Source organism: Filicampus tigris, chromosome 3 (assembly GCF_054856515.1).
Source record: "Filicampus tigris isolate MCC_2025a chromosome 3, RoL_Ftig_1.0, whole genome shotgun sequence".
In the NCBI taxonomy this organism is placed as follows: Eukaryota; Metazoa; Chordata; class Actinopteri; order Syngnathiformes; family Syngnathidae; genus Filicampus; species Filicampus tigris.
The window spans coordinates 31509429-31526228 of NC_141219.1; the positions used below are offsets into that span (position 1 = coordinate 31509429).

At 44.5% G+C, this 16800-nt stretch overlaps 1 protein-coding gene across 5 annotated transcripts in view; it reads right to left on the bottom strand.

The window, feature by feature from the left end:
- arnt2 (aryl-hydrocarbon receptor nuclear translocator 2) overlaps positions 1-16800 on the bottom strand; it is a 192324-nt gene that overhangs the window by 101459 nt on the left and 74065 nt on the right. For all 5 annotated transcript variants that reach the window (XM_086024748.1, XM_086024747.1, XM_086024751.1 and 2 more), the window contains 2 exons: positions 2098-2163; positions 712-797 (listed from right to left, as the gene is read on the bottom strand). In XM_086024748.1, coding sequence (XP_085880874.1) covers positions 712-797; positions 2098-2163 — 152 coding nt within the window. The remainder of the gene's footprint in view (positions 1-711; positions 798-2097; positions 2164-16800) is intronic.

Below are 16800 nucleotides of genomic sequence, written 5' to 3' on the forward strand. Positions count from 1 at the left end.
CGGTGCAAAGTCGCCGGCCAGTCTGTCCAAAAATACTCTTAAATCACTTCTGAGTTTTTTTACGGGGGTGGGGGGGAATTTCAGCGCTGACAACATTTTTTAATACAGACCTATCATATAAGTGCCAATGTTCATCCCACCCAAATGTCTCTTCAATTAAAATTGTGGAAAGGGATATCCGATCAAGTATTCATTCTTAATGTCTTTTAACTTGCATTCTAAGGTCAATAGGGTTTACTGCAGGCTGTCTACTTTTTGCTCACTCTGTTATTGCTAGGTGAACACCAACCACCCAAGTATGAGATGGGATACACTAGGAGTTCCTGAAACGCTTCAAAACATTACTTTTGTTACAGCAAACACCCATGATAACAAATGGGGAAGAAAACTGCAAAAGTAAGCTTGCAAACAAAGATATTACGTGTTTGCACTGTATTGTTAGAGAATTACCTACTAGCAAGAAATACTTAAACTATATTAAAAAGCCTTCGCCACACCCACACATCTCAGATATGGAAACTGTACAGGTTATTGTGGATTTCTGCTTTAATCCAAGTTCTGATCAATAAGCAGTGCAAAACCCACAGCTGCTTTCGATTGGGCAGGGTCACAGTTTCTCTCTGGGTTTCACCCATGCAGTGGGGTGAAGCATGGGGAAAGAGGGGACACAGAGGCCTGTCGAGGAGGGTGTATACACAAGAATTTGTTTACCTGCAGGGGGCCAAGCTTTGATATAGCCGGTGCAATGAACCACAGAGTACTGAGCCTCCCCCTCTTTTGATGGTCCGAGGCCATTCCTGTCAGTCAAAAACAAACACACCGCAGCACGTTAAGTACTTGACTGGAGCTATGACATTTTAACATTTCTGAAATAACTGTTTATGTGGGTTTTTTTCGTCTGCCACATAGCATAATTGCCTAAATTGTGTTTCAATATTTTTGCAAACCAAAAAAACCCCACAATTTAAGATAAGATAAGATAAGAATGCCTTTATTGATCCCACAGTGGGGAAATTTTCATTGTTACAGCAGCAAAGATATAGGTCACACAGGGACGGCGGCATAATGTAGCCATTAATGTATAACATTGACGGCAAACTTTCGGGATCAAACCTATGTAAATATAAGCAGTAACATGTGTATATACACATGTATATACACACCAACATACATCTACATAAAAAGTATGAGGAACACTCATTTTGGCCTGTACATAGTACAGAGGAAAAATACTCTAAGTAAGTGACAGTGCTGCAATGCTGTAGTGAAATGTAAGGAACAGCATTGGATAAAAAGACAGTAGTGGGGAATATTGGGTATTGCACGATATGAGCTCAGGTGCAGGACTGCACAATTGCACTAATGTCCGCCAGTTTGTAGAGACTACACAATGTTCTTGTTAAAGAGTCTGACAGCAGCATGCAAGAAGGAACGGCGGAATCTCTCCTTTGCACAGCGAGGGTGTATTTATTTATAGAACCTATATTTGTATTTTTAATGGGCCTTTTTCCTTTCACTTACTTGTTCCAATATCAATAAAAAATACCAATTGTGTTCTAAAAATTGTGTTGTTTCTTGTTTTCCAAAAACTCTGAAATATGACTTGGGCAATTCTGCTATGGAGCCAACGATTTTAGTTTGCAGCCTAATAGCATGGTTGTATTAGATTTTTAGAACAAAGAGTTTCACCACTAAAATGTCAGTTGCAGTTAGAATGTACAGAATTATATAGAATATTAAAAAATATACCTATCTAAATGGCAAAAGTTTCAACTAAACGTCCAATAAATATTTATTCAAAAGACCTAGTGAAGAGAAGCAGTTTGGAAAATGGATAGATTAATGGAGGTCAGGATCCTGCATTAATTTATCACTCAAGTTGACATCATAAGAACTGGATTACAACTTTAAAATAGCAACATCTGTACAGTGTTGCGTATTTGAATATCATGCAGGGCTGGAGAGATATTCTGTTCATTTATTTATCGGCATTTCTACATCTGTATCCTAATGTGTGGAAGCAAGAGAACATTTTAATGGAAAGCTGATCACAAGGATGGTAGTGAATGACAAACTTGTTTAGTTAAGACCTTTTACCTGTATCTTTTCCTCATATTAGACAGACGGTTTAGTGAAATGTGATCCAGGGGAGCACTGCCACACCTGCATAACAAAAGAAGAAAAATCTGTTATTCTGCAGCTGGACTTTTCATGATACCAGTTGCATAAACACTGTGCTTAGCTAAGCTTCAAGTTCCCTGCAGTACTACCTTTCCTTCAAGCTAAAGTTAAGACAGTGGCAAAAGATGGCGAGTATCCATCAGAGTTTCCTGGTGACCATTACCATGAGTTGGTCCAACAGTGAAAACAACGGCTCCATGGCTGAACATTACAAAATGCCCGTCTGGATTCAATAATAGTTTCCCTGAAATGTTGGCTAGCAGATCAATCTGTGTCCTCCATGTTTATGTATGTGTCAGAGAAGTGTTTCACTGATTCTTGCAGTCTCTTGCAGACGGTTTCAGAAGCATGTTGTTTGAATTATGAAGAGCCAGGAATAGCAACATAAGAGGAAAATGCCAGCCCAACAAATTCCTAACCACTTAGCACACTACAGATGTCATGAAACTTACAGTGAGGACATTATGACGGATATAGACAAAACAAAGTGGCCTCTGGTGTTTCTATACACTGGCTAAACCACAAAATGCCAATGATACTCTGTTTATAACAATGTGTTAGCCTAACCATGTGCACTTCTACGACCGATTTGACATACTTTGGAGCCCATCCTTGTTTCGGGTCAGTTGCTATGGAGTAAAGATGAAGTGTTGTCAAACTGGCAGCTAATATCACAGGACATACAAAGTAGTTTCACGTTAAAAAGAGGCAGTACAGTGGCACAGCGGTTAGCACTGCCCCCCCCCCCCCCCGAGCAAGAAAGTTCAAAATTTGAGTCCTATTCCTGAGCTTAAAGGAGAAATCTACCCAAACCCCTTTAAAAAAAAAAAAAAAATGTTCACAGAAGGCCCATTTTAGCCAACTCTGGAGGCAGCCATTTTGTCACTTGTCACGAGTGAAAATAACATCACAACTGCTGAGGGCTCAAGTAACGACCAATCACAGCTCAGGTTCAGAAAACAGGTCAGCCGTGATTGGTTGTTACCAGAGTCCTGATCAGTTGTGATGTCATTTTCATTCGACAGAAGTGACAAAATGGCCGCCCCCAGAGATGTCTAAAAACGGGTGGATTAACTCTTACTCCACAAACGCAATATCTATCATAATGCTTTGTTTCAAACTGTGGGCTTACATAGAACATATTCTTGAAAAAAATATGTTTTGGTTGACTTCCCTTTAAGTGGGTTGACTTAAGGTTTTCCCCTAGTAAAAAAAAGCATTTTTTTCAGATAGGTTAGAGGCTCTAAATTGTCTGTGGGAGTGTTTGTGTCAGCTCTGCAATTGTCGTGATCTGAACGAGGGTTCACGGCATTCTGCGTCAGATGGGTTAGGCTGCAGCCCTAGAGGACACAATAATAGATGGACAGCTTTGAAAAAAATTGAAAAGTTACCTAGTCTAACGATATTTCTTTTATGGAAACCTCAATATATGCTGATTAATTATCATGGCCTGCGATTGGCAGGCAACCAGTTCAGGGTGTACCCCGCCTACTGCCCGATGACAACTGTGATAGGCTCCAGCACGCCCGCGACCCTTGTGAGGATAAGCAGTATGGATAATGGATGGATGGATAATTATTATGGCAAGATTGAAGTGGTTATCTTTGATTTAAATTCAGAGTCAAACAGGTTATGGTCCGTAGGTTGTACAGGTATGAGTCATAATTTTTTTGTTGCATGGTCATATGTGGTGATTTCACATGTCACAGCTGCTAGAAATCAACGCACGTGAATGCAAATGCTAGGCATGTCTGAAGGCCATCTGTACTGAAAAAAACTTATATTATTTAAAATATATATATATTTAAAAACTAGCAAACCTCTTTAAGAATGTCATGTTTTGTACATCCTAATGTGTTAAAAAGCAATGTTTCCCAACCTTTATTAAGCCAAAGCATATATTTTACATTAGGAAAAAACATCAAACAAAAATGTCAAAAACTTTATACATCAATTAATTTGATACCGTTGCCGTCTAGTGGAAGAGCATTTAATACATCTGTCACTATACTCCACTAGCATACATTGACATGGAATTATTCGTCTAAAATAATTCTTGCACTAATTAAAGGATCAAGTCAAATATTCTCTTTACAAAAATATGTTCTATGTGCCCCCATTTGTCTAGATATGGCATTCTGATTGATATTGCATTTATGAAATATAAAATAAACAGCAAAATCCACCTATTTTTATCCACGATCAATCATGGCTCACCTGTTTTCTGAGTTCAGTCATGTGACGTTCGCAAAATGAGCCGTGATTGGTTGTGAACTGTGCCTGAGCAGCAGTGATGTCATTTTCAGCCGACAGCAAGCAAATGGCAAAATGGTTTCCCCCTGACATGATTAAAAACGGGTAGATTTTGCTGCTTAACTCATATTTCACAAATGGAATATTTTTCCGAATAACGTGTTTAAACCAGTGGGGCTGCATAGAATATATTGTTGTAAAAAAAAAAAACACTTGGATGAGCTTAACATTGGCACTTAATATAAAAGGTTTGCATGTAAAAATGACATCAGTACTAAAATGCTCCGCCCAAAATACTCTGTAGTGATTTAAGTGCTTTTTTTGTGATTAGCAGAGCTGGGCACTTTTTTGGGGACCCTCCACCCTTGACCTGGGTACCCTTCAGGCCGCAACCCTCAGGCCATATTCATAAACATTGTCGGCCCCCGCCCCATTCCGCCCCCCGACCCAAAAAAAAAAAGCGTCCGTGATTGACGTCGCTGCGGGAGAGACGCTAATGGCAGAGGCTTTCTAAAGATCATTAGCTGGCTAATTTACTATTCGAACCCGCTGTGGATACGCTTCAAATGCGCCGGTAGTACTTACCCAACTGCGTGCTTACTACGTCGAATTTGTCGTATTGTATAATTATTTGGGTCCAACAGACAGCCAGAAGTCACAGTCAAGTTATTTATTTTGCACACGTCCCCTCCTTCACGGCCTTCAAAATAAAAGTGTACCAGCAAACCACTATACAATGCGGGTTTGCTATGGCGTATTTCCGGAAGTAGGGAACGCCAGAAAAAGTGCATGAGCTCCACCTTGATGTTCTAGCATATGAATATACTCGTGACACAAATTGTTTTGAAACAAGTGGAGGGGCGTCGCTTCAAAAAGACAGCGACAACAATGGATATCGTGCCTGCTACAACCATAAAGGGACCGAGATGACTAGACGATGCATTTAATTTTATTGCGAAAACGATCTTGAAGGTGGCGGTTAAGGGGGAACGTGGGTGAGTAGCTTGTTTAGTAATGTTTACTTTGCAGCAGCAGCAACGAGCTGGTCAGTGGTCAGTGGTGCATCCGTCGCCGTGTGGGAAACTGTATGTCATCGCAACATGTGAGACAGCAACGTGCACTCAAGCGTGTTTGTATTTCCTTATCGTCACGTCACGTAACCCGCGCCTCTTACCTGCAACTGGGGCATACCGTTACAAGAGGGGACGGGGGGCAATACCACAATCCCTATAACAGCAGTTGTCGCTCGCGCAGACCCGGGAGTAGAAAGAAGCCTAAAAAGAAGCCTTTCACCGAGTAGGCTGAGATGAGTTTTGGCCGCCTCGCGAGCACGTCGCATGCATGAGGGCCGATTAGCGGGCCAGACTAAAATCAACTTCTGGCCATGTTTAGTCCAACTTCCAGCCATGTTTAGTCCAGCCATTTTTAAAAATTTGTCACCGCCCACCGCCCCAAAAATGGGTATCCGGCCGGGCCGGAGGGTCGGGCCGGAGGGTCCGACCGGTCCAGCCCAGGGACGGACTGCCCAGCTCTGGTGATTAGATTTACGACAAATTGCCCCGCCCCTTTTTTGGGGGCTGGGCTTGTTATTTTTTCAGTCTCAGCGGTCTACGTCATGGGAGGGAGGCAAGCGTGATAATATTGCTCACTTTGTCAGTTCTGTTGTCTAAAACGGCGAGCGATCGCCACCAAAATGCAAATGCACATTACTACTCTTGTCCACTTCAACCTTCCATCCATCCATCCATTATCGACACCGCTTATCCTCACAAGGGTTGCGGGGCGCGCTGGAGCCTATCCGAGCTGTCTTCGGGCAGTAGGCGGGGGACACCCTGAATTGGTTGCCAGCCAATCGCAGGGCACACAGAGACAAACATCTGCACTCACAGTCACACCTAGGGGCAATTTAGAGAGTCCAATCAACTTACCATGCATGTTTTTGGAATGTGGGAGGAAACCGGAGTACCCGGAGAAAACCCACGCAGGCACGGGGAGAACATGCAAACTCCACACAGGGAGGCCGGAGCCAGGATCAAACCCACGACCTCTGAACTGTGAGGCGGACGTGCTAACCAGTCGACCACCGTGCCGCCTCCACTACAACCTGTGAAAGTATAAACGTGTTCTGCACAATAGTTAGGATTTATTGAAATAAAACGTGATCTCATCATGATCACCTCCACAAAATCAAAAATACAGTGGCGGTCACTTTTCCACTTACACAGGCTGAAGCGGACAAGAGCTTGAATGCGCACACGAGCCCCGACTGCTTATATTTCGGACATCTATGTAGCTCTGCTCACTTCCAAATTTCTTCATTCACATAAATCAGCCACGGAGAGGTTAATCCTTTTGATATGTTGAAGTGGTCATTAGTAGGGATGTAATTTTGGTGCCAATTGATCACCGTTTTTGGACGCTATCAGCAATGAAAGTACAATGATTTCCAATGGACAGTTTGTAATCCGTTCCTCCAGTGACTCCGACCGAACAAGGATAGAATGGTAGGGGGCGTGGCCATTCTCCTCATTAATAAGGGGGTGTTATTCATGGGGTCACTTATTTCCTAATTTCTCCAAAATGAATAGATAAAATAGAAAATGGCAACTCTTTTCATTTTCCTGATCAAAAAAATTATAAAATAAACTTGTTAGTGAAAACATGGCCATCCCGGCCCAACCAGGCCTTTAAGTACAATTTGATAATTTTACTGCTCACCTGATGATCTAGTCACAGCACAGTTGTGCTGTTATACTGTTTGTTCATTTGTCTGCGAGTCTTTGGCGCCACCAAGGGGACACTGCAGGTAACTGCATAATGTGCCTTATTTTTTTTGCAATGCGGAAGTGACTGGCAGTTTAGGAGGGAGACGATGGCAGTGCGCATTCTTCTGCTGTCTCGAATGACCGCGATGTCTTGTTTTAAGGTTGTGTCGCCGGTACGTATAATTTACTCCAGGGGTGTCCAAACTCGGTCCTCAAGGGCCGGTGTCCTGCCTGTTTTCCATCTATCCTTAATGCAACGCACCAGATAATCATTATCAAGCTTCTTCAGAGCTTGCCTTGCCAGACCCTTAAGGACCGGAGCTGGACACCCCTGATTCACTCTATCATTTAGTTTTGATGTGTATTGGCCGTCAGCAACTAGCGGACTGGTCGTAGCAGCGTTTGTGGTTTGTTACCCACGAACTGGTGAATAGTTAAGATGGCGTCTAGGACGCTTATTGCATTTACGCAGCACAATATTTTATGCTGTTTTATTTATGCATTTTGTAATTATATTTTATGTTTGCTTTTCACAGTTTTACCCTTTTGAGTATCAGTAAACCTGCTTTGACACATCTACGTCTGCAGAGTCGTTGATATAAGAAAGGTGTTACTACTCATAACAACACAGTAAAACGGCGGCATCCAGGCCAATAGGTCATCTACGCGACTAAAGTGAATCTACGCTGGCCACTACTACCCCTCGAGCTGCAGGGCATACAGCAGTGTCCCAGCAGTCACTTGGTCAACGCACACAACTATGGCCGACCAGAAGCAGTTGGAGAAGGCGCCATCCGACAAATCAGCTACCTACAAGACTCGTTCAGGGATGAGTTCTACAGATTCTGTTGCAGCCAAGGCAAGGGCAAAAGCTGAAGCGGCAAAGGCTTGTTTTAGCTTTGCAGAGAAAGAAGTGAACTTAAGACTACAAAAAGCCAAACGTGAAGCATCTACTGAGTTACTGCAACAAGAGAGAGCTGCAGCTTCAGCCATAGCAGAAGCTGAGGTTTTAGAGGCAGCAACCGCCTCTCAATTAGATGTACGAAGTAATCTATCTCCTTCTGAAACAGCACAAAGCAGTATGTCCTCACCCCAGCCGCATTTGTAAAAAACTCTTAAGAACCACCACAAAACAGTGAGACTCCAAGACCGTGTAGTCAAAAGCATAGTATGAAAGACGACAGAGAGTGACAACATATATTTTCCTCCTAATAAGCCTCTCCCGAATTTCAGCTATTCACAGTACAATCCAGCAAATAACTTCACTCATCCTGCCGAATCTGACAATACCAGTTGGTCCCACGAGGTGTCAGTATCTTCCCATCATAATGCTGTCAAGATCTCAGAGACAATAATGGCAGTAATGTAAGTGACTTTATTAGGTATTTTGCTTGTAGAGAAATTGTGGAAACAAGACTGCTCCAATTCAATGATAAGCCTCAAAGTTTCAGAGCATGGAAACGGTCATTCAATAATGCTGTCAGAGGACTAGACTTGACAGCAAGTGAGGAGATGGACTTGGTGTTAAAGTGTTGCTGAGCAAATCAGAGCCATATACATAAACAATCCTGTCGCTGGTCTAACAATGATTTGGGATAGGCTTGAGCAGTGTTTTTTAAACTCTGTGCCGCGGCACAGGCACAGAGTTGTTGTCAGGTGTGCCGTGGGAAATTATCTAATTTGTGCAGTCTAGCGCCTGGCAGCATAATTAGGTACAGTGATCCCTCGCTACTTCGCGCTTCAACTTTCGCGCCCTCGGTCCATCGCGGATTTTTCAAAAGCATTCAAAACGGATTAAAAATGAAAAAAACACAGCCATATCGGCAGCTATATTGCAGAAAGACACATTGTTTGTTGACACTGAGGCTTTGTACATATACACAGGCATGCATAAAAGGTGGTGACTGGTTTCCAACGCGAGCTCGACCAACAAGGACACAAGTGGATTTACTTTTTCCACTGGGTACTATATGTGAGCTAACTGGGTGCGCATCGTCTCTGTCACGATCACGTGCCCAGAATTCCAAAACCCAAAGCAGAGCCAAACAAAACTTATGAACAAATACAAAGCTTTATTAAACCAAGGGAGCACGCAAACGTGAGCAAGGAGAAATAAATTCAAACATAAGACAACATCAGCATAACGCTGACGCGATTACACGAAAAGCCAGTGGATGGGCGGAGCACAGTGGAAGCTAGACGCCGGAAGAACAAACAACACTATACTTCTGTATGTAACAGAAGTGCAGCAAAAGATTAACAAAGGAACTCAGCCCAATTCGGAGAAAGACAGACAAGTCCAATAAAGTCAAAAGGAAAGACAGAAGCTAAACTAGATGGGTTTGTAAACAAAAGAAAACAAACCTAATCTAGAATTATCAAAACCGGAATTAGTTACGTGTGACAAAGCTAAACGACGTATTGCGTGGCTGTGGAAATAAGCACGCGATCGGCAAAGGGAGAACAGACCAACAGCAACAATATTCCGGCGACTAGCTTCCACTTCTCCAGCACCTATATACCCAGCTGATTGTCATGCCAAACAGGTGTGCACTGGAGGCTCCGCCCATCCACCAGACCCAGGGACTGAAAAAAATAACAATCAGCCACAGAACATGATAGTCACAGCCTCTCGCTTAGTCTTGTCCACTATTCAAATGTGCCATTGACTTAATCAGTCAAGCCGGATACTTTCTCCTCCATTTTTGTAATGAGTTTGCTCTAATAAAGTTTTGTAAAAATCGGATAGTACAGTACAACAGCTGTGTTTATGTTGTGAGCGCAGTGCAGTGCGCTCCTGGCCAGCCAGCGGCACGGACGACTCAGACATCGCCAAATAAAGTGTGAAAGTGTTTGTTAGTTTTGTCTTAGGTTGTCTTAAAACAGCTTACTTTGACTACAATCCCGCGTTGCATTTTATCCAAAGGACTTTATTGATTTTATTGTGCAAAGATAAAGTTAATGCATGATCCCCCTCCGGTGGCCACGCTCTTCTTTTTAAATGAAGTAGAAGCAGCAGCGGCCATTTTTACTTTCAGTTTTCATGACGACGACAAGCATTTTAAAGTGCAGGATTGGATAAATTACACTATGGCATTCTAGTTAAGGTCAGTCAATTTTATGATAGAAATTAATTCTTATATGTCGTTTTTAGCAAACGTTCCGTCGTGATCGTCAGCTGCCGTGGTCGAAGCTAAATTCTTATCACAGCTTGCACATTGGTATTTATTATTCATTTTGCATTTTTAAAATTAAATTGATTGTTTAATAAGTATTTAGAAGAGTGGGAACCAGCAGGTGGCGGCAGCAGCGGCAGGTAGCTAATTGTCTTTGTTTAGAGTCAAGTGAATTAGTGACACATGTTTATCCAAACATGTTTCACACTGAGTGGGTATCAATATAAAACATTAGAAAATACGTTTTTCTTTGTTTATTTAATTCCTATTCAAGACGTTATAATATAATGTCATTCTTCAATGTTAAAAAATGGTTATGTAAACAATATAACATTGCTAAATTGTTAAAATAAGCTTTTTTTCACAATTTCAGCTGGTAGTGTGCCGCAGGATTTTCTTCAATTAAATAAATGTGCCTTGACTCAAAACAGTTTGAAAGACACCGGGCTAGAGAAATGTTATGGCTCAGCTGAAGCAATTGAGGACGCTCTATTCAAAAAGATGGACACGTTATCTATAATCTCAAACAAAGACCATGTCAAGCTAAGAAAGTTTAGCGATTTGCTGATGGAAATGCTATGTGCTAAAGATGAAGGAGATCTTCCTGGCCTCTCATTCCTGGATACAGCCAGGGGAGTAAATCCCCTTGTTCAGAAACTCCCATTTAACTTACAGGAAAGATGGACAACACTTGTGGCCAACTACAAAACCAAACACTGTGTCTCTTACCCACCATTTAAATTTTTTGTAGACTTTGTGACACACGAGGCAAATGCTAGAAACGTCCCTAGCTTTCAGTTCTTGTCTCCTTCTGATTCGCTTGCCAAGTCAGAAAAAAAACACCCTGGAAAGCACACAAACAAAGAGAAGTATCTGTGCACAAAACCGAAGTAGTTCCCGACTCAGACACGCAAGTAAACACAAAAAAGGAAATTGAAAATAATAAACTTTGTACTTTACACAAAAAGGACCGTCCGCTAAGCAAATGTAGAACATGTTGGGTGAAACCACTTGATGAGAGAAAAACATTCCTGAAGGAGAATCACATCTGCTACAAATGCTGTAACTCTTCCAAACATATAGCTAAGGACTGTAAAGTACAAGTACAATGTTCGGCATCAGAGCAAGGTAGGGAGCCGGTTGCCACAGAGCCAAGTCCCACAGAACCTGACGAGCCTCCAAATGCACACAGATTTGTGGTGAGAGTGAGACAGGTAGATCATGCTCTAAAATCTGCTTTATGAAAGTAGACCCTGCAGGCTGTTATAGCAAATAAGAAGGCCTTTATTGATCCCACAGTGGGGAAATTATGCCATTCATGATGAGCAAAGTAATAGATCATTAGTCCGCTCAGAGTTTTTTGAGTTGCGGGGGTTAAACGCCGGGAAAGGAGGAGACGATACCATCCCGTCCTCCCGTCTGTTATCATGGGGAATGTTAGATCGCTCCCCAACAAGATGGACGAACTAGCGCCGCTTACCCGGCATGAGAGGGACTTCCGGGAGGCTAGTCTCATGCTATTCGCGGAGTCGTGGCTAACAGCGCTAACGGCAAACGCGGTCGTACGTCATACGCGCGGACAGGACGCTGGAGAGTGGAAAGAGGAAAGGAGGAGGGCTGGCTGTGTTTGTGAACGATAGATGGTGTAATCCTGGGCACATCACGATTAAGGAGCAGCTTTGCAGCAGGGATATTGAGCTGCTAGCTGTTGGCATGAGGCCATTCTACATCCCGCGAGTTTAGTCATGTGATCGCGGTGACCGTCTACATCCCACCAGCGGCCAGCTGCCAGCTGCCAGCAGCGACACAGCCTGTGATGTCTTGACTGCAGCAGTGAGCAGGCTACAAACACAGCACCGAAATGCCCTGATACTCATCTCTGATGACTTAAATCATGCCTTCCCTTCCTCCTCTCTGCCTTCATTCACACAGTATGTCACATGCCACAACAGAGACAATAAAACACTGGACCTTTTCTATGCCAACACCAAGGAGGCATACATATCACTGCCCCTCCCCCCGCTGGGCAAAGCTGATCACAACCTGGTGGCTCTCCAGTCTGTGTACAAACCTCTAATCCGCAGGCAGCCAGCTGTGACCCGCACGGTTCAGAGATGGTCTGGAGAGGCCGAGGAGGCCTTAAAGGACTGCTTCAGTACAACTGTGTGGGAAGTATTCAGCGATGCTCACGGGGAAGACATTAGTAGTCTAACGGACACTGTTACAGACTATATAAATTTCTGCATGGAGAACACCATACCCACCAGGACAGTAAGGTGTTTCTCCAACAACAAACCCTGGATCACAACAGACATAAAAGCTCTCCTGAAGGAGAAGAGGAGGGCTTTTGCGTCAGGCAACATAGAGGAGCGGAAGACTCCGCAGCGCCAGCTGAGGAGGAGGATCAGAGAGGGGAAAAGGTCCTACAGGAGGAGGATGGAGGAGCAGCTGCTGCAGAATAATGCCAGGGGAGTCTGGAGAGGCCTGAAGACCATCTCAGGCCATGGACAACCCAAGACCCGGACTTGGAGGGACCTGCAGTGGGCAAATGAGCTGAACCTCTTTTTCAATAGGTTCGATCAGATGCCTGCCCCCACTCAGTCTCTCCTGCTGCAGGCTCCACCTACTCCTCCTGCTGGGCGTGTCACCCCCTCCCCTCTTTTCTCCACAGTCTCCAGCTCCCAGCTACACCAGATAGCTACCACTCCCTCCTGCCCAGCCTTGGCCTTGACAACATCTCAGGTGAAGAACCAGCTGAAGAAGATGAAGGCGAGGAAGGCAGCGGGTCCAGATGGCATCAGCCCCCAGCTCCTCAAATCCTGCGCAGACCAGCTGTGTGGAATTGTCCAGCACATGTTCAACCTGAGCCTGAAGTTGGGCAGGGTCCCCCAGCTATGGAAAACATCCTGCCTGGTCCCGGTGCCAAAGACCGCCCACCCGAAGGAGCTCAACAGCTTCAGACCAGTGGCGCTGACGTCTCACCTGATGAAGACCCTTGAGAAACTGGTCCTTGTCAACCTGCGCCCCCTGGTGAGCTCCTCAATGGACCCACACCAGTTCGCATATCAGCCTGGCATCAGTGTGGATGATGCCATCATCTACCTTCTCCACACTTCACTCTCCCACCTGGAGAAGGCGGGGAGCACTGTGAGGATCATGTTCTTTGATTTCTCCAGTGCTTTCAACACCATCCAGCCCACCCTACTGGGAGACAAGCTGGAGCGGGCGGGGGTGGCCCACCACCTCACCACATGGATCCAGGACTACCTCACAAACCGGCCACAGTATATGAGGACACAGGACTGTGTGTCTGACGTGCTCCTCTGCAGCACGGGGGCCCCCGCAGGGAACTGTCTTGGCTCCTTTCCTGTTCACCCTCTACACCTCGGACTTCAACTACAACACCCCTACCTGTCACCTGCAGAAGTTCTCTGACGACTCTGCGATTGTCGGCCTCAACACAGGCGGAGATGATCGGGAGTACAGAGAACTTACTCAGGGTTTTGAGGACTGGTGCCAGCAGAACCGCCTCCTGATCAATGCGGGGAAATCCAAGGAAATGGTGGTGGATTTCGGTAGGCGCCAGCACTCTTCACCTGCACCAGTGAATATCCGGGGAACAGATGTTGAGAGAGTCTCAAATGACAAGTACCTGGGTGTTCATCTGAACAATAAACTGGACTGGAGCGACAACACAGACGCCCTCTAAAGGAAGAGTCAGAGCAGACTTTTCCTACTCAGGAGACTGAGGTCTTTTGGGGTTCAGGGGACACTCCTCAGGAACTTTTATGACTCTGTGGTTGCATCGGTCATTTTTCAGGGAGTGGTCACCTGGGCAGGCGGGGTCTCGGCCCGGGACAAGAAGCGGCTGGACAAACTGGTCAGGAGGGCCGGCTCTGTCCTGGGCTGCTACCTGGACTCTGTGGACTCAGTGGGGGACAGGAGGATGTTGGCCAAGCTGTCATCAATGCTGGAAAACCCGGACCACCCCCTCCAGGGCACCCTAACAGCACTCCACAGCTCCTTCAGTGACAGACTGTTACACCCTCGTTGTGCAAAGGAGAGATTCCGCCGTTCCTTCTTGCCTGCTGCTGTCAGACTCTTTAACAAGAACATTGTGTAGTCTCTACAAACTGGCGGACATTAGTGCAATTGTGCAGTCCTGCACCTGAGCTCATATCGTGCAATACCCAACATTCCCCACTACTGTAATACCGTGCAATACTCAACATTCCCCACTACTGTTAGTCTAGTTTTATTTTCATCCAATGCTGTTCCTTACATTTCACTACAGCACTGCAGCACTGTCACTTACTTAGAGTATTTTTCCTCTGTACTATGTACAGGCCAAAATGAGTGTTCCTCATACTTTTTATGTAGATGTATGTTGGTGTGTATATACATGTGTATATACACATGTTACTGCGTATATTTACATAGGTTTGATCCTGAATGTTTGCCGTCAATGTTATACATTAATGGCTACATTATGCCGCCGTCCCTGTGTGACCTATATCTTTGCTGCTGTAACACTGAAAATTTCCCCACTGTGGGATCAATAAAGGCATTCTTATCTTATCTTATCTTAATGACTTGGGCCCTAGCTCTCCCTACTCATTACGCACGTGTTCAGGTGTCAAAGAAGCAATGGGTAGGAGAGCCACTGGTTTTGTAGTGGAGGCTTTAGATGGTACAGTCCACGTCCCACTCCCTAGCCTCATTGAATACAAAGATATCCCAAATGATAGGGATGAAATACCAACTCCCAATGCCGCAAAGCATCACAGTCACGTAAAATCTGTGGCTAATCTCATTCTTGAACTGGACTGGAATGCCCAAATCCTAATGCTTCTTGGACGGGACGTAGTAAGAGTACACAAAGTCCGCAAGCAGATAAGTGGCCCTCACAACGCACCGCACCCTACGTGCAAAAATTGGACCTTGGGTGGGTCATAGTAGGAAACGTGTATGTGGGAAGCTTTGGCAGAAAAACTCTCTTCACCAATGCGACAGAGAAAGGCCGCCCTACAATGTTTGAGCCATGTCCAAACATGTACCATGTAAAAGAGAAACACTGCGAAGTACAAGTCCCTTTTGAACACACAGCTTGATTATAGTACTGCTTGCAAACCCAACCACTTAGGATGTAATGTGTTCGGACAAACAAGGCTTGACAATGACATCTCACCCTCCATTCAAGACAAAGCTTTTCTGAAAGTGATGGGGAAAGGCCTAAAAAAGGACAAAGACAGCAATTGGACCGCTCGATTGCCGTTCGTCATTACGTCCAATACTGCCCAACAACCGATCACAAGCACTCACCCGCCTTATGTCACTGCTTCGTAACTTTGAAAGGAAAGAAGAAATGAAGGAACACTTCATTAGCTTCATGGACAAAATATTCAAAAATGGACATGCAGAAATTGCTCCCTTTTAAAACACGAGGAGGAATATTGGTATCTGCCACTGTTTGGTATCTACATCCCAAGAAAACCCAAGCAGATTAGAGTAGTATTCGGCAGCAGCGCCAAGCATGAAGGGGTGTCATTAAATGCCGTGTTGTTAACTGGACCAGACCTTAACAACTCACTGCTTGGAGTCTTAATGCGCTTCAGAATGGAAAGAGTTGCATTTACAGTAGACATTGAACAAATGTTTTACTGCTTCAGCATTAGAGAGGAAGACAGGAACTACTTACGTTTTTTGTGGTTACGGTGACAACGATATTTCTAAAGACATTACAGATTATATAATGACCGTTCATGTCTTTGGGAATACCCCATGTCCAGCAGTCGCCATCTACGGCTTACACCAGTCTGTCCTACAGAGTGACACGTGACATTTAACGTGGACGATGGGCTCAAATCTCTGCCCACTGTGCAAAAGGCTGTGTCAATTTTACAAAGAACCCGTGACACACTTGCAAAATCAAATCTAAGATTGCCCAAAAATCGCAACCAACAGAAAGGAAGTTTTGGAAGCGTTCCCATCTCAAGACCACGCCAAAGATCTAAAAGACTTACACTTTGAAGCAGACTCAATTCCCATGCAGCGTAGTCTCGGAATCCTTTGGGACATCAACATGCATGTGGCGATACGTGAGGCTGGCTTTGAGCCACACGTTAAGTGCTTAATGTGCAGGCAATAAACGCAACACTAGTGCAGCTGGTCCAAAGCTGTTTTTTTTCACCGATGTTCAACAGCAGCAGCATTTTTTACGTCTAAATAAAGATAGCTCGAGCTGCCCGCGCACAGACTAATTATGGATGTAATCACGCGCTAGAACAACTCTTTAGACATGATGGCTCGCGATCTAGAGCAGCGGGGTGTCGTATCTGCAGCTCTGAGGAGCCCAGAACTACGAGTTGCAGAAATCTTGACACATACGCAGTGACATTCCTCTTGTTGAAGATCGACTGAGAAAC